At 41.0% G+C, this 23,732-nt stretch overlaps 1 protein-coding gene and 1 long non-coding RNA gene across 2 annotated transcripts in view; one reads left to right on the top strand and one right to left on the bottom strand.

The window, feature by feature from the left end:
• SWAP70 (switching B cell complex subunit SWAP70) overlaps window positions 1-23,732 on the top strand; it is a 35,552-nt gene that overhangs the window by 9,743 nt on the left and 2,077 nt on the right. The window contains exons 3-11 of the mRNA XM_039552468.1: window positions 3,592-3,765; window positions 11,534-11,761; window positions 14,258-14,404; window positions 14,659-14,767; window positions 16,017-16,198; window positions 19,558-19,665; window positions 20,845-21,011; window positions 21,791-21,989; window positions 23,332-23,428. Coding sequence (XP_039408402.1) covers window positions 3,592-3,765; window positions 11,534-11,761; window positions 14,258-14,404; window positions 14,659-14,767; window positions 16,017-16,198; window positions 19,558-19,665; window positions 20,845-21,011; window positions 21,791-21,989; window positions 23,332-23,428 — 1,411 coding nt within the window. The remainder of the gene's footprint in view (window positions 1-3,591; window positions 3,766-11,533; window positions 11,762-14,257; window positions 14,405-14,658; window positions 14,768-16,016; window positions 16,199-19,557; window positions 19,666-20,844; window positions 21,012-21,790; window positions 21,990-23,331; window positions 23,429-23,732) is intronic.
• LOC104688162 overlaps window positions 10,973-23,732 on the bottom strand; it is a 62,264-nt gene continuing 49,504 nt past the window's right edge. The window contains exon 7 of the long non-coding RNA XR_005601977.1: window positions 10,973-11,267. This is a non-coding gene — a long non-coding RNA (uncharacterized LOC104688162). The remainder of the gene's footprint in view (window positions 11,268-23,732) is intronic.

The raw sequence follows: 23,732 nt of genomic DNA on the forward strand, positions 1-23,732 counted from the left end.
GCTGAGGAATCTTGCTTTGTCCCTAAGAAGTTGTAATCTCATCTTGGCTGTCTGAGATCCTGTAAGATTCAATGGAGACCAAGCAGTTTGTAGACAACTTCTGGGAAAAAAGAAAAGGCCTTAATTCATTTTGACCAAAGGATTACAGTGGGAGAGGCTGAACCACAGTGGGTTAATACTCTTTGTAGGCAGTAGCAACCCATTAAATAAAGAAAACCCAAAAGACATATGTATGGCTTTTTCAAATATAAAAATGCTTAATTGTTAAAGGTGTTTATAGGGATAATAGTTATGGAAATTAAGAGCAAAATTGCATTTAAGAAACACTTTTGTCTGAAAATGACAGACCTGGCTATAGCAGTAAATAGATATGAAAGGGGAGAGCATGACTGTGTGTAGTTTCTTGGTTTTATTCATATACTGATCTGGCTTCCAGTGATTGCCTGATATATCCATATCATCAGTTAATCTTAAAAGATGAAAGGGTTAAGGAACAGGATTAAACTACCTGTAACTTCCTGTTATTTGATCCTGACTAAATGCTTGTAAACAAGAAAATTAGTGAAGTTGTTTTGGCAGAAGGCTATCTTTTTGGACTGGAAAAATCTTGACTGTGACTTCTCTTCTTTTAGAGATGAGTTTACATCAGTGCCAAAAGACAACATGCAGAGGGATGAAGTCACTGATTCATAGTATGTCTCCTTTGTTTAAAACAAACAAGCAAAAAAAAGCAAACAAGAAACTCCTTCTTTCTTTATTTTTCCAAGGCGTAATCTATTCTTCTAGATGGGGTGATTGTAGAAAAATCACTGTTAGTATATTCTAGTAAGCAAAGTTACTAAACGAGTGATGCTTTATACCCCAGATACACAGGAAGTTCTCTCAATTTCCAGTCATGCATCTTATGGTGAATTAATTGATTCAAGCAAGAGCCACTGGCTCAAGGGAGGTTTTTTGATCTTAAGATATTTTGTTTTAAGACATACATAAAATATTTAAAGAATGACTTCTTAAATTTCTTTTAAAATAGATATGTAACTGTGACTTAGAATTTTATTGAGAGGACTTTGTAACCTCTGGAAATAACTTCCATTGTATTCTTAAATGCAGTTGTAACTTTTTGTGGGTTTTTTGTGCTGATTTACCCCTGCAATAAAGCCTCTTTATATAGAACCAAGAAATCATCACGAAAAGGCATCAAGAAAAGACAATTGTCAAGAAAGACAAGGTAGTTAAATGAGGTACATTCGCTGCAACTAATTTCCTTTATCCACATAGTTAATTTCAGTAAATAGTTTGAATAATTAGTATTGCCTAATTGATGATTTCTAGTGTTATGCATCTTGTTATTCAGCAGATAGATGTATCTAGGATTTTCTTGCATCTGAAGCAAAATCTGTCCTGTTCTGTAAATGTCTCTTTCAGGAAGGAGCTGTGATTTGCCAATACGATGTCTTCATAATTTGTTTTACTTGGTTTATTAACCATATTTTAGCATGTTCTGTTATTTACAATGTACATCTTTAAATACCAATTGAAAATGTTTCCTTTTCAGTGATAGCAATGGTGGTATTTTACAGCAGACCTTATTTAGAGCAGGGAAGGGTCATGGTGGGGGGAGACAAAGAAGGACATTGTTCAAACCTCAGGTTATCTCATCTTCCAGGCAACTTCATGAATGCAAGTTACACTACCAGTGCTTGTTATATTTTTGGAACTGTTATTTTGGAGAGCCAGGGTTTGTGTGCTGATGTAATTATTGTCCTGGATAATTCCTAAACAGTGTCTCTGTTCTGGATGACACGTGGGCCCCACAAAGTCCATTTCAGAATCAAGTCTGGATTGTGAAAAAAGGGCTTACATGTCTAAAGAGGGACTGCTGGCACCACAGGACCTGTTGCCCTGGGGTAAAATGGTTCTGAAGCCTCCTGCTCGACTGCCACACAGTCCTGGTGGCAGGGATGTGCTGCAGGTGACCTGTGCTTTGGCAGGAGTGTCTGAGGCGCTGCAGTCTGGCTTTGCTGTGTTAGCAGAACCCGTGCACCACTAGGACATTTCCAAGGTGGAACTGCTCACCATCAGGCTGGGAAAAGTGCTTTTAGAAAAGAGGTCATGGTTCATTGGGCAGGGTGGGGAGGACAGACAGGAAAACCACAGGCAGGGGTAGCCAAGGAGTGAAGTGCTGGTAAATAGAACGAAGAAGGAGTCCAGACTTCTTGCCCTCCATCCAGAGGGTGTTTGTTCATTTAGTTGGTGTTTCATTTGAAATCCATGTCTCGTGTGCAAACAAGACAGATGCTGAAATTGTGGCTGTAGTAGCTCTGGCTCCTACAGCTGTCATCTAATTCAAAGGACAGCTGTAGCCTCTTGCATCTCCACTCATGTTGGTGGCCTCTGCAAGCATGCGTAGTCTATGGTTTTCATTCATAGTCTCACTTTTATGCCTGGAGACTGTTCTTGTCATCAGGTTGGTTTCTTGTTTACTTCTGTCTTTCTTTTTTTATCTTTTTTTCTCTTTTTCCCCTCCACCCACATCAGTTCATCGACTTCCCATGTCTGTCGTTGACTGAGCCAGTGTGGTGTGGTCACTATATTTGACCACTTACCAGACTGGATAGGAAATCATACCGTTTGCATCGGTGTTCTTGAAGCATCTAAGATTTGTGGTTTGGCTTATCCTGAAAAAAATCACTGACCATTACTGGTCTCACTACCACAAGAGGTAGTGAGAACAAGAACCTGTTTTTTAGACGTTTTCCAAAATCTCAAAGGGGTTTCCATTACGGTGCCAAACATGCCTTTATCAGTTACACATTGGTAAAGAAATAGCATTGCTAAGTTGTGGGGAGATAATAAATAGGTTTAATGTATAACTTAAATGAGGGTTTAAAAAGAAAACAGTAAATCAGAGCTCTTGCTTATATAAATAATTCACAGATCTGTAGGTGCAGCTGCTAGGTATGACAGAGGGTAATGAAAACAAGAGGAATTTTGGTATCAATGAGGTGAAGATTTGCAAGCCTGAGAAAAAGCAAAGATTTTAAGTGGATTAGCATTTGAGGAAAAAATTATTCTGTGTTCATGAGTACCCTGCAAGAGTTAGTTTGAGTAATATGAAGTAAAAAACATGTTAAAGGTCCTTCCCAGTTGTTGCTCCAATATCCCTTTTAGCATATCCACATGTAGATTTGGCTATCCTGCTTTCCAAACTTGCTGTATAACATCTCAGTAAGTCAGTGCAATAGGAGGGCAGCTGGAACTAAGACAGTTCTGGGGATGGTTTGGAAGCTGCGAGTGATGTGCTAGAGGAAACATAGAGTGCAGTGTAACCTCTTTCTCATGGAGTCAGGGTGCAATTAACTCAACCAGAAATTGGAGGTTGGATGTCAGTTTTTCTAGAAGTTCTTTATTTTACCCCGTGCAGGAAGTCAGACTTGGTTGCTACAGTGCTCTTTTTGGGCCTTGATGTTTTGTGCAAACTGCAATTTTCTCAATGCTTTTTGTATGATGAAACCTGATAAACTTTGTCTGCTATTCTGTGCCATTTGTGCATATCAATTTCTTTGTTGTTGTTCAATTTCTTCTCTTTAGGTTCAAGGAAACTTTGACAAAGTTGAATTCAACAGGATGTGCTGGACTCTCTGTGCTAAAAAGAACCTCTCTAAAAGTCCCTTGCTGATTAGCGATGAAGACGCATTTAAAGTGTGGGTTATTTTTAACTTCTTGTCAGAGGATAAATACCCTTTAATCATTGTACCTGAGGAGGTAAGGAACAAAAACTTAAGCTCTTTAACACCAGTTTGCTTAATGTCCCAGTTGAACTATGTTAGTGTGGTACTCTCTAGAGATTTAAGAGAAAATATCATTTAATATAAAACTTCTTTCCACTCTTTCAGTGTTGTAAGGCCTCAGGTGCATTTCTCTGTCTTCCAGGGTGCGTATATGGGGATTTCCACAGGATACTTGAGATATTGATAGCTCTGTGTGCCTGTCATTTAAACAGCCTGGACTAAACAGGATAAACAGGACATGCATGGATGTGATCTTTCATCATTGCACTTGCTTATAGGTGGTTAAAATTTTGCAAGGTCAATACATCAATGTGATGCTGAAAAAAAAAATGCCCCCCTCTGTTATGTGTTACTGTGACTTGCAAGATGAGTCTTCAGTCTCATGTCACCCTCCTGATGAAAAGGCCAATACAAGCTTTTCTGATGATGTCTGTTTCTGATCCAAACCAGCTACCACCTGTTCACTCTTGCTTGAAAAGGAATAATACCAGAGAGATCTCTTTATACTTTCAGTTCATGAACAAGTATCGGCAGCACTCAAATAGGTATTTTAACCCTAAAGCAAGATTTTGGTATCTCCACTGTTCTCCCCTTGGGGATGGGTGGGGAAAGAAGCAAAAAGATCAGAACTGTTGGCATAAATAATCCCTTGCAAAACTGTGTACACATATTCCAGTGGTTTGCAGTTCAGCACTGGAGGACTGAATAATAAATATTTGCAAATTGTTGAACAGCCAGGGATCAAAACAGTCCTGTTAACACGCCACTGACAACGTAACTGTTGGACTCCAAGGTGTTGTGCCAAACCCTCGAGTACAGATAACTCTCTTATCAAAATAAACTGTTCAGTCTTGCTTTCTCACTCACTTTTTAGAAGGAGACTTTCACTCTACATTTCTGGTTTTGCCAGACTGGCCCATGCCAGGGCCCTACCTGGCATGCTGTATTTCCATGAGAAATGAGACAGTCTTCTTGCTTGCATTCCCATTTTTTTCTGTTGCTTCTGGGAAACAGGATCATGGTTATAGAAGCTAAGACAGCTCCTTTCTTAGTGGTGCCAAATTTGGCTTGGTAGGTCAGAGCCACTAATAAATGCCAAAACCAGGACTCAAATCCACGTCTCTGGTTTGTCAGTATGTTCCCCACTGTGCAGCCTGGCTTACCTGTGGGCAGACATTTCCAATCTCCTAAATTGCTGGCATGGTTCAAAGCTTCAGCCCTGCCAGCTGTGGGGCATTGCTCCCCACTCCTTCTCCACCAAGCAAGCCCCAGATTGGTGCTGCTTTCTGTAGCTGCTGCCAGGTAATGGCAGCGTGTCTGTGTATTGGCAGATGTGCTGCAGAGTCAGCACTGAGCTGAGGTTTGCCAGATTTCCAGATTTTTTATGTGCTGTTGTTTGCTTTCCTTCCCGTCCTTAATGTCCAGGTTAACCTGTATTGCTCTTCTACTTGGATTATTTAAAAAGTTCTGATTGTGGATCTATGTCTGCATCTCCTTGATTACAGCAAGACTTAAATGGTGCAATTTGTTTAAAGAAAGCTTACAGAGCCTGACTGACAAAGAAAGGCTGCTCTGTTCTTATCATATACAATGCCTGTATTCACTCCACCTTCACTCAGACCACACAGGTAATGTAATCAGCCACCGGAGGAATGCTGTCTGTTGAACACACTCCTTTCTGGTTTGCATTGGTCCTGCATCAGGTTCTCTGCACTTCTGGAAAATTTTGCATTTACTCATATACTCTTGGCACAAAATTCCCAAAGTAAAAATGCAAAGTCTCAATTTCAGTCAGTTTTGCTTTTTCTCAGATGTTTTGTATCTGCCTTATTTACAAAATGGCTTGCAGGTCATATATAAAATGAGGGGATTTTTACAAAGTGAAGAAGAGAGGAGAAGGGGAATGGAAGCCCTGCTGTTGGTGCTGTTGATGTTTTGCTGAGAGCAGTGTAAACCTCTCATGTGTGACTGCAGCTTCCCACCCAGGGAGCAGGCTCTCCTTCCCTGCATGACTGCTGCTCTTATCGTTGGCTGAGAATATTGCAACACACAATCTACTGCAGTTTCTGGCTTAGAGATCCAGCTGTTTGTGTGGGATCCAGCTGTTTGCCCTCCTCCCTCCCTTCCACATTCTTGGCTTTTGTTTTTCTTTTTTTTTTTTTTTTTTTTGTTTGTTTTCCACTTTATAAGTAACTGAGAAACTTGCCACATACTTTCAGGTTGGAAGGGTGATCCCTTGAAGATTTTTGCATCCTACCTTGTGGATGGCAAGACTTCTTAGGTCTCCAGTGAATGTACTAACACAACTTCATGTAGCTGTAAGGATGCCTTTTCTTTCTCCTTGGAAGGGCTGTTCTTTGAGACCTGCTTGGGAGTCTGAATTTCCTCTTTTTTTTTTTTTTCTTTTTGCAATTTTTAAAATAAGTGGTTTCTGCAGTCATTTTATAGATTTCATATCTCCTATCGGGAAAAGCCTCCTGCTTGAGTGCAGTTTCACCTTATTTGCAGTGTGCTGACCAAATATTGAAGCTGCTGTCCTTCCTTCTTGCCCATGTCATGTACTTTTGCACTGGTGCTACTGTACTGGGCCTTTCATATTAGACAGCTGAAAGTGGTGGGGCTGTTACCCCCAGCTACAAAGTGTAAAGTCTTGATTCCCTGCCCAAGTGTTGAACGGGCAGCAAATAGAGAATGGCTGAAGCTCATCCAGAGAAGGGAAGAGAGGCTACTTTGGCAAGGATTGGGAGATGCAGGCTGAGAAGAGCTTTAGAAAGAGCTAAGTGAGGAAAGGAGTTACCAAGAAAGAATTTGGAGCAGTGGAGAGGTGACACAAGGGCCAGAAGCTGCTTGTTTAGCAGAGGCCAGGCTGAAAGCCAGAGGCAGTGACTGGCCTGTGCTCCTCACCTGCCCTGGAAGCAGGGAAGTCAGCCCTGCACTTGAGGGAGATAAGGTTTGTAAAATCCAGTGTGGGGAAGGGCTTGGGTTGGGATGTGCAGTTTTGGAATGTGACTTCAAGTTTGAGAGGATCCCTCCGTGTTATGGGGAGAAGTCAGGTGACACAGACAGGAGCTGGTGGCTACTGGGAGCACTGGGCACAGCTGGCCTTGCACTCCAGTGTTCCTTCTGCTGCCTACTGGTGGGCAGCTGGGAGCACTTGGGAGAGCTGGGAAGGAACAGAGATCCACGAATGTCTATTTTGCAAAGGTGCTCATGTGCCGAGGCAGAAAGCGGGGGCCAGGTGGGAGCTCCTTCCTCTCCCCACAGCCAGGTTTTCCACTGGATCATCTGGGATGCAGACATCCAAGCATGTGTTTCCTTCAGCTCTTGCAAGCATTACCTCTTCCATGAGAAGGATAAAGTAAAGGAAAAGGAAAAAGGGTAGAGAGAACTGAAGCCACAAGAGGAGAAATATTTCTATTTTGTCATGAGCTTTCATTACAACTCCCCTCTTAGTTGTTACAGACTCGTGTGTGTCTCGGTATTTTTTAACTAGACGTTTTCTGCTTTATAAAAAGCTTTTCAAACACTTCCCCTTTCTTATTTCTGTACATGTGACTGCAGCCTTGGGAATGCTTTATCGCCCGAGAGCTGTGGTGTGTGGTTAGTTGTGTTTCTGGGCCATCCTTCCTGGTGAAACTCACAGATACACACACTGCAAGCTGCATACTCAGTGTTGTCATCCACTGTTCACAGTTTGTTTCAAATAAACCAAGCATATTTTCTGCTTTTGGCTTCATGAGGAGAGATTTGTACAGTCATTTTTCACTTGTCCTTGAGTCTTCAACTGTATTAACACATGGTATTTCCAGTCCTCCTGAGAGGACCAACCCTTGTGTGGCTTTTTGTGCATTTGAAAATGAGGTGATGTTTTCTTAGCCTGAGGAGGTGAGAATCTGATCCAGTGGTGGTTCTTCTGGAGGCATTTCTTGCAGAGAAAGTGTTTCTTATGACCACGCTTTCTTCCTTGTTTTGCATTCTAGTACCAGAAACTGAAACAGTGTGTGAAATACTGGGAATTGACCCTTGGCCCTTCAGAAATAACATCAAAACTGATACAAAGAGGATGAAAGCTGCTTGTGTGGGATTTTAATTGACCCATGATCTCTAAAAGTTTATGACTGTGGTTAGGAAGATTTTTAGACATTGAAGACTTGAACCAGTTCTTCCCATTTCACTGCCTGCTTCTGTGATTGCTGCATGAAATACAGTTTTCACCTTATGCAGCAGGTTGTTTTTTGGGTTGACCTTTACTATACTTAATACTGGTTTAATTTTGAAAAAAAGAAAGAAAGAAGGTAGTGGCTTACACTGGATAAGGAACACGGTTTTTCTGGTGGAAAGGAAGAAACAAATATTTGACTTAAATGTAAGTGATGTTCTGATGGGATGAGGAGAATGGGTTCATGATGACTGTGAGAGGGGATATGATTGCTTTCATGGCTGTTGCCCAGTAACATATACTCCCACAGAATTTTGTACAATGTGAGTAGACTTTCAACATCTGCTCTGTTAAAATCATAAACCTTATTTGAATAGTGTGAACCAGAATAGCCTTGTCCGCTGTGCTCTGCCAGGCATGAAGGCATTATTTTTCTTATTCTAAGAGACCCACTCATATAGCAGAATATGTGAAAAATCTGTGATGCTTTATTCCCTATGGAAGAAGGAATACCTGGATAAGGAAAACAAATAGGCACTGAAACATGGGGAAAAGAAAGTGCCCTCTGAAAGAGGCACCCAAACAGACTCATGTTAGAGCTCTGTTCTTCATATTATTTTTGATTTCTCTTGACAAAATTCTGGCTGAAAAGTTTCTGTTGATTTGAGATGGAAGCTGGTTTTAGTAGTGTGGAGCCACTTGGTCCCTACTGGTGTATGTAGTGTTAACAACTCCCTGGTATTTTTGCACCTGTGTTTTGCATATTTTTGACCTGAAAGCAAGGTCCCATCAGAATAGCAGCAAACTTTGCTTCACTTTTGCTTTTCAACATTGCTTTTTAACCACAAGAGTAGGTTATATTTGAGACAAGAGACTTAATTTGTCAGTTATTTGCTGTGTTGACATGTCTCTGTGGAGGAGGGGAAATGTCATTTGCTCTCAGAGGTTCCTCATTTGAGCATGTCTCTATTTGCTGTCACACTGGTGCAACTTATTTCTTTGTATTTACCTCATACTTCCATATTCATACTGTGCAACAGTCACTGTTACTGTTGAGCAGATATATCAGGTTAACTTTTTCTGGGGACTTTGGTTAGCCATCTACTTAACTGAATTCAAGATAAACCTTGAAACTTTTTTTTTTTTTTAATTTTAGAAATTGAATTGTAAGATGCACAGGCCATTTTTAAATTAAGAAGAGTTAATGTATTTTAAAATAATGAATATTTTATGTACTTTAGTGGGATTATAGGAGATTTCTGGTCATATCAGTGACTTGTAGATGGGGGTTAACAGACTTAAATAGTTAAATCTATTCTGTGAACCAAAATAAGATAAAATGTGTACAAATGACATTAAAGGAAACAATGTGTTGGGTTAGTTTTAGTGTATTATATGGTAACATGTACTAGCCAAGAGTTTGGCATTGCTTCATTTCTGGACCATTAGTTTGATCCACATTTTATTCATATGTCTTGAGCAGAAATGAGAAAAAAATAATTCAGGTATGCTCTTTTTGTGTGTGTATTCCATTGGCTGCAAGTGAGACCTGGTACTTTCAGATAATGAACCAAAGGAATTTGAGAGCTGCCATGCCTCAAGCAGTGTAAGAGGTTGTGAAATTCTGGAGCAATGCATTTTAAAGTTAGAGTTCATATTTTTAAATTTTTTTTTTATTATTACTGAGTAGCATTTTGGCAGTTATATTATCTACCTAGTTAAGCTTGAGTTGTTTTAGCTTTCCTTCCAGCTAAAGTCCAGGATTGTAGTTCAGAACTGATGCTGCTCAAAGGGAATGAGCAGAGTGGCAGAATGTGCTTTGGATGTGGGTAAAAATCAAGGCTTTAGGAGGTTTGCTTTGAAACAGCTTTGCAGTGCTCCTGTTCTTGCATGCTGTGGAGGCTTTTTTTGGGTTGCTTTTTTTTTTTCTATGAAACTTGTCTGGAGTAGGAAGTAAGCTGCTTCCTGCCCTTAACTGAACACTGAGGATTTATGGTAGTTGATGGTTGAAAGCCTTGAATTATTTTTTTAACTTAAGGATTTTGGAGAGTGAAAAATCAGCAAAGCTTATTTTAAAGACTGTGAATTTGGATGCCACTTCTGCAGAGGCCTCTGTTAGACCATATCTCTGCTAGTAAGAACTGCATGAGGAGCTAAAAAATACTGAAGTGCCTTACTTGGTGAAGCTGAAATGAAAGACAATGCTCTCTACAGTTTCTGGAGGCATATTCTGTGCCTGGCTGGGCTGTCTTCTCCTAAGAGAGGCTTGAGGAGGATGTGACAGCCACGTCTTGGAGGTGTATGCACTTCCCGTTCATTCAGTGGAACAGGAACTTTCCTCCTGGCCCTGCAGCAGCTTTGCAGCTTCTCCATTTTGCTGTAGCATTACCCACGTGCTGCTGGAGTAGGGGCTGTGAGACCAAGAGCAGTCACTCAACTGAAATAGTGGGAAAAGCACATCCATCTGTAGGGTGAATTTGGGAATTTACTGTTCTACTACACACTTGTGTTTCCTGACTCTAGACATGAGGGAAGGGATTTGGCTGTACCAGTTGCAGGAGAGAGAAGCAGCAGCCACAGTATTAGCACTTGTGCTGCATCAAAACCTTGAGGCCTGGGAGTCCTTATGGTGAAGTGGGGGGGGGTGGGGGGACAACAGGATCACTTCTTTTTTTCTTTGTGCTCCCAAATCTCTTGTGTAGAGACTTGTGCTCAAAATGCTGTTAGACCAGCTGAAAGGTGACTCTGAGCTGTAGCAGGAAGGCCCTCACCAATCATCTTGTTTAGAGAGTTATTAAAAGCATTTTGCATGTGCTCAAAGCTGTAGATGGGGTTAGTTTAAAATACTGCAAATGAACAGTGATGAGTTTAAAACCAACGTATAAGGCAGGCTAAAGAACCCCAGCCTTCTTTGCCTCTTTTTCATTCTTGTGTTTGTTTTGACTAGTGTTACTGGTGTTACTGTCCTGTGCATGGTAATGCTTACAGAGCGATGAAAGATTAAAGGACAAGGAGAGTTTATTTGGGAAACAATAAAAGCAGATGTGAAAGATTTGTTCTTTTATTTCTCTTGATAGAACTGCCAGGATTGTGTCCAGGGATGGAGTGCTTGAGAGCTAGAGAAGAGGGGACAGGTGTAGATCGTTTGGTCATTTTTCATTTCACTTCTTGTCCAAACGGCCTTCTTTTCTTATTTTTTTGTAATTTGTTTGCTTTTTGCTTACAGGAATACTTCCTGAAACTTCGTGCTTTCTCATGCTTCAGTCATCACAGTATGGAAGCTGTTGCAGGGAAGGTCCCATGTGTTTTGTAGGAATCTGAAATATTAAATGAGGCTGTCAGGTTCAATTCTTTGTTTTACTTTGGAGAGAGTAGCTGTGGGACGGGCTTGGCAGTCAAGAGTTCAGCTGAGACAGGAACTTAAAACCTTTGTTAATTAAACCACCTACGTTTATGGGCCTACATGTGAGCATAGGAATCTCGCTGTAATGAGAGTCTCTGGAGAAACTTACTTTACAGCTCTGAAACACTTGATTTCCAAGCCTGCTGCAAGTGATGGATTTCTGTTTGTGTTTCTGCACAGATTGAATATTTACTTAAAAAAATCACTGAAGCAATGGGAGCAGGCTGGCAGCAAGAGCAGTTTGACCATTACAAGATTGCTCTCAACACCAGTCGAGAGGGTCTTTCTGCGTGGGAGCTGATTGATCTCATCGGAAGTGGGCAGTTCAGTAAAGGAATGGACAGGCAGACAGTGTCCATGGCAATCAATGAAGTCTTTAATGAGCTCATACTAGATGTACTCAAACAGGTAAGAACCACAGAGAGGGGTAGAATGTTTTATTGCATTAATTAGAAAATGTTCAATTTGTACTCGAATTTCGTTACCCTATTGAATGATGAGCAGGAGGAAATTAGGTAAATTATCCATAAGGGTTCTTTAATATGAGCTTATTTTTATAAAAGAAATTGTACTACTGTTCAGACTGTTGTAATTGTAGCAGTATTACGAGTGAGTTGCTTCTTGGGAGAGCTTGCTTTTAGAAAATGAAAGAAAGAAGTGGGCTCTGACTTGAAATATGGCCTTTTTATATTAGTATCAGCTGCTTGTTAGTTCACAGAATAGCTGCATCATGCTCTCAGTTCCCAAACTGATGACAGCTCTTCAGCCTTTGGAAATGCTTTTCTGCAGTTTCAGTTATGTTGTAGGAAATGCAGCTGTGCTGGGCACCACCTCTGTATTCAAACAAGAGGGTCTGGGCCAGGGTATTCTCTAGCTGAAATGTTGGCTTCTAAGTTGCCCCACTTCAAAAGGGCAAAAAGGTGTGGAGGAACCAGAGGGCTCTCCCTTCTTGTTCTGCTTAGCAGGCTACATGGCCAACAAGTTATTTACCTGCACTCAGACTCCAGAAGTCATGCTGGCCTTTGTATTCTTAGCCAATTTCTTTCTTCAGAATTACCAGTTTAGGAATGCCTTTAAAAATTGCATTTCTTTCATGGGAATTGTAAGTACCACAGGGACCTGAGGGGTCACACCTAGAGAGCTCTTTAAAATTGACTTTTACCTGACAAGAGAATTTTTTTAGTCTTTGATTTCTTGGTGAGGAGAGAAACAAAGGCTTTCTTGGCAGGCTCTCCAAAGCTATTCTGAAGAAACCATCAGAAAGTCTTGGCACAGGAAATTATTTCAGAATACCCACAGAACAATGCAAAAGTCTATTTTTGTTAACTGCTGGTTGCCTGTTGGAGGTGAGGGCTGGGGACACACACACACACATAAAGTCAAGTGAGGGCAAAATGAAGTCATTCTGCTGTTTGATACCATGAAAATAAATTAACCAGTGTCAGTTCAGTCCTACTTGAAACTTGTGAGGAAATTGGATTTCTTTTCAGTTTTGATTCTGCATTGTGTGTCTTCCCCCACACCATTTTTTTGTTTTGTTTTGTTTTGTGTCTCCTTTCTTTCCTCTCTTGGAGCCTGGGATTCTTTATCAAGGATGTCTGAGTGCCTTTGAATGGTTCCTTGACACTTAAAAATAGTGTCAGGATTTGGCCCAGCGCCTCCTGGGCATCTGGGACAGTTACTGGCCCCATGGAGAGCAGAGTTCCCTGTATCAGTATCCTGATACCTTGTTGATTCACAGAATCATCCTGTTTATTGCAGTAATCATATAATTGCCTCAAGATATTAATTAATGATGCATGGTCTTGCAACCAAGCGTCGTGCTACCGTTTTTATTGAACACATCCTGGATCTCCAAGGCTTATTGCAGGTAGCAGCAATAGTTAAATCTGTGATATTTAGTGTTCTGAAAGATGTGTCCTTCGTGTGATAATAGTTGGTGTGGAAAAGCTTGTGCTTTTCAAGAGCTCTCAGTGGGCTCTTGGAAGATGAGAAGCAGCTGATACTGAAGTAATAGGTAAAGATTTTGCAGAAATTTGCGGGGAAAGTATTAGTCTGACTTGGCTTTGAAAGCAAATTTGGTAAGTCAGGAAGGGAAAAAAAACCCTGGCTATGATTTAGACTGTGTAAAGCATGAAAGACTGAAGCTGCAGGAGTCCTTCACATGACCTTGCAACCACCCAGAGCTCAGACCGGAGTCTGGAGATGGCAAACAAAGCTGTTTCTCTGTGCATTCCTGGTTTGGAGCAAGGGAGTGGGATGGCACATGGGAATAGGCAAGGCCTTGGCTCTGGACATGTTTAAGTGGCTAGAAAAGCTGAGCACAGATAAGCTGTATATGTAGGGGGTGGTTTGGGCTTTTGTTTGGCTTGGTTTGTTTTTTAAACAAAAACGCTTCTTCAACTGTTCTGAATGTTTTCTTTCTCCTCAGACCTGTAGAGGAAGATATCTTTGGCTTAAATATGCCACAGCACATTTCTTTATATCTCTGGTTTTTTTTAATACAAGCACATCTGCATGTATCAAAAACTGGTTTAGATGAAAGCCATTACAGAAAAATGTTCCTTGGTCTTCTTTCCAACTCCTTCATCCTCTTAATCTGGAATGTTTTGAGTGTATTTTCTGTATGGCTTGTTCATAGCTTATATTGATGTTGATGTTTCAGTTTCATCTGTGATGTGATTTTTTTTGAAGTTAGAAGTCAGACAAAAGTATGTAGGTATTTAGGGAATATGATTACAGAAATGGCAGGTATAGCTGAAATACTGGCTAACTTTGTAAGTATTTGGGGCCATGAGGTAACTTTTCTGTGTGCTCTAGTGGGTCTTTACACCTTTACATAACCGAGAGACCAGATGGTTCATCAGAAGCCAGGCATTTCAGCTGATCTGTTGCTTTTAACAGGGCTATATGCTGAAAAAAGGTCACAAACGGAAAAATTGGATGGAACGATGGTTTGTGCTAAAACCCAATATTATTTCCTACTATGTAAGTGAAGATTTAAAGGACAAGAAGGGAGACATCATACTGGATGGCAACTGTTGTGTAGAGGTAAAACCACTCCAAACACTATGTATGTCTCTAAAGATAAGAATTAATCCTTTTTTGTGGGGGATTGACTCCTGATATCTTTTAAAAGAGATTTTTTTTGTTTTATATAAAACCAGTTCATAAACATCCTTTTAATAAAGGCTATTAGTGCTGGTGTTTGTAGCTCTGTGACGCAAAACTGCATAGATGCTGCTTGACTGTATAATTTAGATTTCAGTGTTTGCAAAGCTAATCTTTATTGTTACCCATTGTAGGCCTTGCCTGACAAAGATGGGAAAAAATGCCTTTTTCTCATAAAATGTCTTGATAAAACCTTTGAGATCAGTGCCTCTGATAAAAAGAAGAAGCAGGAATGGATTCAAGGTGAGGTTTCAAAAAGTCTAGATACGTGAAAGTTAAGGTTAGTGGAATTCTTACAGCTGTGCTTTACTCGAATTTGAAATTTTTGGTCTTGGGATTTTTTGATGTCTGTGTTTTGGGCACATGGATCTTTACGGGGCCTGAGACTCAGGAAGGACTAAGGATCCAGGTAAGGGAAATTGATTTTTGTCATGTAGGTGCCTCAATTTATGCAGCCATAGCCAAACTAAAATGATTATAATAGTTGTTTTTTCTATCTTGGCTGTAATTCTAGGAATGGGGAAGGGAAGCAATCTTGTAAATTGTTGGTTTTGGGGAGAAAGGGAAAGTTTGTTCATTTTGGCGCCATTAAAATACTGGCTTTGCTTTTACAGTTTTGCTTAAAGCCATATGTTTTGGTGAGCTGAGAATAAGGCTGGGAGTTAGGGCTTGCTCTTCTATTCCCATGGTAAAATCATTCCTCCTGTGAGCCTTCTCAGATATGTGCTGTGTGATGGGTACATCCATCTGCAGAGCAAGACAGAAGCCCTTGCAAAGCTGTTGTTGCCAATGCCATTGAAGAATGTGCACCAGTTAAATATTTGGAGCTGTGGGCTTTCATTTGCACTTCCCTCTTTACCTGCAGCATGTGTTTCATTGCACCAAAGTCAGGTGTATGACAAATGATTCAAAAGGAGGTATTTTTTCATGGTTATGGTAGGTGAATAAAATACCAAAATCATGTGCCACTCCTCAGCTTTGCTGTCTTAAATATTTCCTCATGGCATGTAAGTGAATGAGAGCTACTGTCTTACTGGGAGAAAGTTTTCCCTTGGAATATCTGTAAGAATACAGGGTTTAAGGTTGGCTCTAGGGAAGACAGATAACATCCTACTTCTTGGTTAGAGTCACTGAGTCTAGGTAGTAAGAAATCACAAAGTTTTGGGATTTTTTCTTGTAGCTGGGCATATAAGGGATGCATATGTCCATGGCCTGTTAAAATCAATGTTGGAATTGATATAATTCAGTGGAATTGCCAGACCTTACCCCTGTGGCACGTAGCCAATGCTGAGAGCTAAGTGTCTCACTTTTGGTTCGTGTTGACAGCCAGCCTGATGAGAATTAGGACAACTGACAACAGTTCTTTCTGATTTAAAAATACATTAAATCCCCAACACAACAGACAGCACAGCACCACAGGTATTCATTCATGAAGTCTGTCCAGAAAGTTGAGCATTGCCCTTCAGTGGTGCTCTCTTCCTGTCCCTTCCAGCCATCCAGAGCACTGTGAACCTGCTGCGGGCGGGGAGCCCTCCTCCCCACAAAGAAGCGCGCCAGAAACGGAAGGAGCTGCGCCAGAAGCTGCTGGCTGAGCAGGAGGAGCTGGAGCGGCAGATGAAGGAACTGCAGGCGGCCAACGAGAACAAGCAGAAGGAACTGGAGACCGTGCGGAAGGTGGGATTGGGAGCTCAGTCCCTGTGGTTGAACTGGGCTTCTTGGAGAGTAACTGGGCATCTCTGTCCTGTTCAGGCACATTGAGCAACCTCCTCCAGAGGAGCTGCACTTGTTTCAGGCCCCTCTACTGAGCAAGGGATTGTCAGGCTGGTGTAGAACCTGCCAGCTCTGCGGATTGTGTCTGGGGATGGGAGAGACCAATATTTTCAGTTGCTTTGGGGTTTTTTGTTTTCCTTTTCTGTCAGACACATCTGTCAAACCTGGGGCTTTCCATGAAGATTTTCTTACATATTTTCCCAAAGTTGTCACATGATTTGTTTGTTTATGGGAACTGTTCTCTTCCCACGGATGTAATTTCTATAATTTCTGTCTTTAAAACAAAAAGATGTGGCATTTCTTGCTGTGAGAGCTTTTAGTGTGGAGTGTACCTTGAAAACAGCTTAGAACCCAATATTCAAATTCAAACCCTCCCCACTTGCTGCCTCACATTTTGGCTGCTGAGTCCCTGCTGCTGCAGCCATCCAGACGTTCCTTTGTGCTTACTCTACAGGTCTCTACTACCTCCTTAAATTAATATAAGTTTTTTGCATTCACATTTAGGACAAGTCTGCATCATTTCTTGAGTTTTTCGTAAATAAAACCTACTAATTTTAGCCCTTAGAAAATCTTCAGTGATCTTTGCAGCTATAAATATTGTGAGGGTATTAAGGGGTTTGAGTCTACAAAGCAAATAAAATAATTTTTAAAAAAGCATTTTTAAAAGTCTTGTCATTGTCACAATTTGTGGCAAGGAGAAATTTGTCTTTTCCAAAATTAATCTTGCACTGACTAGTACTGATGTAGGTATTATTCTGTGTGCCTTCAATGGAGTCTGACAGTGGAAAACCACTTTTTAATTTAATTTTGGCCCCTGTAGTCTACCGTGTGTTTAAGATTCAGAATGCAAAATAGACAGTAAAGGATAGCCTGTGTTACCTGCTACTGGTAAGTAATGTACCTGTTAACAGAAATCATAAGGTTGGATTTCTGCATTGTTTACTTTATGGAAAAATATTTAGGGGGGAGACAACATGAGAGCAACCCCAAAGGAGCAGTAGGATGTTGACAGGCTTCAGGGAGTTTTATAGAAATTAGAATGGGTAAACTAAAGAGAGTTGTGTCCAGAAGCATCTCTTGAAGTGGGTTGAGTTAAAATGACTTCTCAAGGAAAGTAGCTTAGGCTCTGACATGAGCTACTGCACTTTGCTTAAGTGGAACTAGGGGGGAGGTACATTGTTGGAGGAACTGAGAGTGTTTGATTAGTTAGAAAAATGTTCTTCAAGGAAAAAGCTTTGTAAATGCTTCAGGAAACTGGATTGTTCTGGGAAGCTTAGAGGTTGATTTGCTCCTGATGGCAGTGAGCCACCATTTATGCAGCATCTGCCAAAGTGTGCTCTGGGACTGGTTTGTATTCTCGTAGCTCCTGCAGTAGAGTATTTCAAAATGTCTAAAATAGATTTTTTTCATATTTTTAATGGAATTTTGACATGTGCACATTGAACTGACAGAAAGGTAAGGTTTTCTTTGTGTGAGAGCATGCCCAAATGTGTGCACCCTTTCTGTTTCAGTTTGGGGTCTTGCATGGGCTTTGGAGACTGTGCTATCTAACACCTGCTGGGGATGGTGTGTTCCTGTTGATTCCCCCTCCAACACTTGTGGCTTTTCCCTGACCTGCACAGTTCCCAGTAACCTACCTGCCAGGAACAGCTGGTGGTGGATTAAGCAGGAAGTTGCTGATACTGAGTGGACAAACAGCATTTTCTTGCTAAGCTCTCTGGCACTGGCCTGGCACCTGCCCTTGCCTGTGACTCTGCACGTTCACCCTCTCAGCTCAGTACTGGCAATGTTTGTTTAATTTCAGAGTGGGGAAGGAAATCTAGAGGAGATTTCACTTAAATAGGCATCCTGGATTTGACCACAATTACATGCTTTTAAATGTCCTGGCAGAGGCGGAGCGCTGCTTCTAAAACACTGGCATCATTTAAGCCTTGCAAAGGGGAGCAGTTCTGTGCTACGTTCTGCAACATAAACCCAGAAACTTGAGCCTTCTCCTTCACTTCTTCCCATTTATTTCAGACCAGAGTGATGTTACAAGCACTTAAAAGAGTGAAAGTTTTAGCTTGGCAGTTTTAATCATTGGGGCATCTCATAAGTTTGTCTAGGTTGGTGAGGGAGGATGGTTTAAATGGGGTACCTTCAGGAGCATTACAGAATCATAGAATGGTTTGGTTTGGAACAGTCTTCAAAGATCATCCAGTTCCAGTCCCCTGCTGTGAGCAGAGGCACCTTCCACTAGACCAGGTTGCTCAGAGCTCCATCCAGCTTGACCTTGAACACTGTCAGGGATGAGGTATCCACAGCTTCTCTGGACAAACTGTCCCAGTGTCACCTCCTCTGGGCTTGGTCCAACAGGTCCATGTCATTTTTATGTTGTGCCCTGCCCTTACTAAAGGTCTGTGGAAACATTTTCCACAGCCCAGCATATTAAGAAAGAAGCATCAAGTAAGTTTCTTAGGAAAATTTTGTGAAAGAATGGTATTGTTTTCAGTATTGGTAAAATTTTGGCTAGTGATTGAAGATTTCTAACCTTGCATGGATTGAAATCCTGATGAAAGGAAAAACTGTGACCACTGTCTTTATTTGCAAAATCAAGATTGAACAAAAGTAAAATAAGATGCAAGAAGGTGGAAAGGTACCAGCATCTGTTTCTTAGGCCTTAGCTAATGTTCCGTCTAATTTCAAGTGATGATTATCAACCAGGATTTTATTTACCTTACTTGGCAGTTTAGGGGATGTTAGAGGGATGATTCACAATGGCACAATCACTTATTCTAGCCAAAGTTAGTGGCACTTCTGCTTTCCCATGACAATTCAGTGCTTCTCATTTCTGTTTCTGTATGAACTCTGTGCGTGCTGGCATGTTTTCCCTATTGGAAGTCCTATGCAGTCCTGCCTGAAATGTGTTTTTTCATAATGGTTTTCTATCCCATTGAGGTAGAGAAAGAAATACAGTGATTTCTATCACTTGAGCAAAGCAGGACTCAGAGGAAACTTGGAGATAGTCAGGTAATTGCCTTTACATTGGTAAATTTAAAATTATTTTGCAAACAATCAAGATAGACAATTATATTTAAAGGCTGAGAATAGTCTCAGACATTAAAAAACCCAAGCTGGTGCCTTCATGATTTTGAAGGCTTCTTCCATTTTTGTTAAAACCAAAAATTGTTAAATCAAGTTCCATTCCCTCAAAATGATTTAGTTTTGCCAAATTGGTTTTTTCCTTCTTTTCTTTCCCCCTACCCCCCACCCTTGTCTTCCAGCAACTGGAAGCAGCAGCTGCTCGTGCTGCTGAGGAGGAGAAGAAAAGACTTCAGACTCAAGTTGAATTACAAGACCGCTTCAGTTTGGAGCTGGAGAGAGAAAAAATGGTGAGTAGTGCATGAGGGGTTTTGCTGCTATTACACATGGGGAGTCGTGTTCAGCAAGGGCTTCCCTCACAGGCAGCCACTGAAAGGATTCTGCACATTTTGCAGGAGGCTGGAGAACACCACCTGTGTTGCATTTATTTGAGATGTAGGAATAAAGTATTTTTACTGGTGAATTCAAATACTGGAACAGCCCAGCTACAATTTGTACAGCATTCAAAAGTTAAATACTATTGGAAAATTGGGGAAAAATTGACTGTTTGAAGGATAAATGCAGACTGAAGTTCTCCTTGCAGTTTTCAGAGATGGAGAACCTGAGACCAGTACTTGCTGTATGAATAAGCAAAATGAATCAGGCATAATCAGAATGCATTTTATGTCTTCCTAGAACAATTGCTTTTTTATGCTGTGTGTTCTTTTACAATTATACACACAAATATAAAAAAAGAAATATTTTTGCTTTACAATACTGTTACTACTCAGCTACACTGAGAATTCCCCAAAGAACTGGTTTTCAGTCTTCAAGGGCTTTGTCAGGTTGTTCTGTTAGCTGGGGAAAAGAAGGAGAAAAAGTAAAGTGGATGTGATGGGACATCTCAGAACATTAATGCACACAGTGCTGCTTGATGGGCTGAGCGTGAATTCCTGAATACAATCCCTTTCTGGGTCACTGGGATTTGGGTCAGCGCAGGGGAGCAGGCTGCAGACCAATGGGGCAGGACATGCCAACCTCCTTAGCTGTTTTCCAGCCCTTTATCCATCCTGTGCCATCATCCAGAGACGTAAGTGTATGAGATACACTGCTGCCAAGGGAGGGAGTGAAAATAGTGCCATTAAATCAGCCTGACCTTTGTGTCTGGCCTCTCTACAACCTTTGTCTTCTTCACTTTATCTGTAAATTAAGCAACAAGATCAAGCTGACTGAAATTAGGTTTGAACCCCTGTAAAAATCATGTGCTGCAGGAAGTAGGGCAATGTAAGTAGCCTGTATTATTATTTTTTTTTTAAATGCTATTAGTTCCGTATCTGCAGATCTGGCCTCAATTTTATCAGTTCTGCTCTGCAGACAGCAGGAAATGGTTTGTCTCTGAAAACATAACCTGAGGGAAACCTGGAAATTCCTTTAAAAATTGGAAACCTGAGTCGAATTGTAGCTCATGTGTCCTAAATTTATGCTACTAGGTAAGACAAAAAATGGAAGAGCAGGTTGCTCAGAAATCATCTGAACTGGAACAGTATTTACAAAGAGTACGTGAACTGGAAGAAATGTATAAACAGCTACAGGAAGCATTGGAGGATGAGAAACAGGCACGTCAAGATGAAGAGACTGTGAGGAAACTTCAGGCCAGGTATGGCTTTGACCAGGTAGAAAAGTCTTTCAGTTCCCCACCCCTCCCCTGCCAATAGTGAGTACCTGTGCCATGCTACTAATGACTGTTTGCCCCTTGGGTATGCTGCTGGAACGGGGGACTACCTTCAAGTCCAAACACAGGACAGGTTTTATTTTTCCTTAAGATATGAAGGCTGAAGCTGCTATTTATGATTTTTAGAATATGTCTGATTAGCCTTTAGCAGAGGGCAAACTCAGCAATTTTGGAAAAGCAGGTGCAGCTATTTTTCCATCAGGTGTTGTGCATATCAGCCCGTGAAAAGCTGAGATCTCTCTGTACAGGCTTTTCAGTTGTTTATTTTACAGAGCAGTAACTGTAAATACGACTTTCTGCTGTGTTTTATCACAGGTTCAAACTGTAATGATAAAGGGTTAAGTTTCCTCTTCCTCACAGGGGCTTTGTGGAGTGTGGTTTTTTTCTTCACATATTCAGTCCTCCTAAGACAATGAAGATAACTTATGCATGCTTGTTTCTTCTGGGGCTCTGTGCTGTGTATTTGCATTATTGACTACATTTTCTGAATAGCCCTTTGTAGCAGCCAGACTGCTTGCACTGCTGGCATGACACTGAAGGCAAGCCAACAAACAATAACTTTTTCCCTGCTTCCCAAGCTTTTTTTTTTTTAAACAATATTCTCTTTCCCTTAAAAAAAGAAAAAGAGGAAAAAATTAATTTTGCTTCCCTACGCAGATACAACTTATGTTTAAGTGCAGTTAACATCACAATCCCCATTGCAGATTGCTGGAAGAGGAGACAGCAAAGAGAGCTGAACTGGAAAAATGGCATTTGCAGCAGCAACAGACCATTCAGATGACAGAAGCAGAGAAGCAAGAGCTGGAAAACCAGCGAATGATGAAGGAACAGGCTCTTCAAGTGGCTATGCAGCAACTGAAACAACTTGAATTGGAAAGGAAGGAGGCCCTTGAGCAATATGAGGTGAGCTGCTCTGGTCATCAACCTCTCATCCTTATCTGTAGATTGACTGAATTTGAAGTTCTTCAATATTATGTTTCTTTAAGGGTTAGTATGGCACAAAAGTTAAAATAAGAGGTAGGATGGTTGGGTTGTTTCTGTTTTTTTCTAGTTTTTACTCGGTTTCTAGACCAGTAGATAGATTTGAAGAAGAGGATCTGTTTCAGACACACCTTTGAACCTCTTTTATTTATTTTTGTCCTAATTTGCGTGCAGGCCAGCTCAGTCATATCCTGAAATACTCTGTACATTTGTCTTCTGCTGCAGACTCCCTTCATGTGCAGTCCCACTGCTGCCATAACTGGGTGCATTTTGCTTCTGAGTTAGTAATTCTTGCAATGCTTTGATGATGTCATGGCATGGTATTGTCTTCTACAGATGAAAAGTCAATGTGTTACTGTTGGCACCTACTCCTCAAAAATGTATTTAAGTACTGAATGGATGTCAAGGATAGGTAGGAATTAGCTCAGATTCTCAAATGTGCAGCAGTGCCTCCTGTCCCAGATGCCAGGCCTACTCTCTGCTCCACCGAGTGTTTTTGGGGAAGGTCAGTAAGTGTTCATGGAAGAAATTAGAGCCAGAGTCCAGCAAGTACAGAGGCTGAAGTGCTGTACACTTTCCAGGGCTAGAGAGGTGTTGATCCTGCATTTATTTAGGTCAGGAAAGAAAGCCTGGCTGCGTTTGTATTTAACAGGGAAGGGTGTTTATGGGCTGAGCTCTGAAGGACAAGCCAGGGAGCTGTCTTGCCTGGCACAGAACACAAATGCTGCACTCACTGCAAGCAAGGGCCCAGCTGGGGTAGTTGTGGCCACTTTACAACTTCCCAGGGTGGTGTTACATCTCACACCATCACAGGATTGCTTCTGGCTAGTACTTGGCTTTTTTTTTAGGTGACATCTCAGGCTTTTTGTGTGTGAAACATCGTTTACTACTCCAAAGGAATGGCTGAATACAATAGACATATAAAACCACAAAAAATTCCACAAAACAATTATTTTAGAAATAATTAAACATTCTAGCCTTCTATTTGGAATTGCCCAAAAGACCAGTCTAGGCTTAAGAATGAAGACTGTCTTCATTACACAGCTACAGAATCTTGTAAAACCTTGTTATTTTGGGATTCTGGTTTGACACCTTTTTTTTGGGGGGGGGTTGTGGTGGTGAATAATTATTTAGGATGGTTCCACACTAAACAGAGGGCTGGGCGAATTAGCATGGTTCTGGCTTTTGGTTTGAAAGGTGTTTTATCTGTTTATATGAACAGACTAAGTTGTTGTTCTTTTCAAGCGGGCTGTGTCTTTTTCAGGAGGTTAAGAAGAAGTTAGAAACGGCAGCTAATAACACCAAGAGTTGGAAAGATAAAGTAGCTCATCATGAGGGATTGATTCGATTAATAGAGCCAGGTGAGTTATCAACAGAAGAGTTACAAAAATATGTGTTCATTCTGTCTCATGTACTTACATTATCTGGTGATTTATTGAAGTCTGCCTTTTCCTGTGCCTTACTGGTTTCGCAGCAGCCTATAAGTATCACCCTTTGTGACAACTGCTGATGGTAACTTTCAAGCCTTTACCTCTACAGGTCCTACTACATTGGTTCTTTCATCATTATTGTTTGTTTCTTTTATGTTTAAAACAAAGCAAGGATCAGCCTGAACATTGCACTGTTAGTGTGTGACATCCCTGTCAGAATTGCCTTACTCAAGTA

The sequence above is a fragment of the Corvus cornix genome, chromosome 5, assembly GCF_000738735.6.
Source record: "Corvus cornix cornix isolate S_Up_H32 chromosome 5, ASM73873v5, whole genome shotgun sequence".
NCBI classification, from domain to species: domain Eukaryota; kingdom Metazoa; phylum Chordata; class Aves; order Passeriformes; family Corvidae; genus Corvus; species Corvus cornix.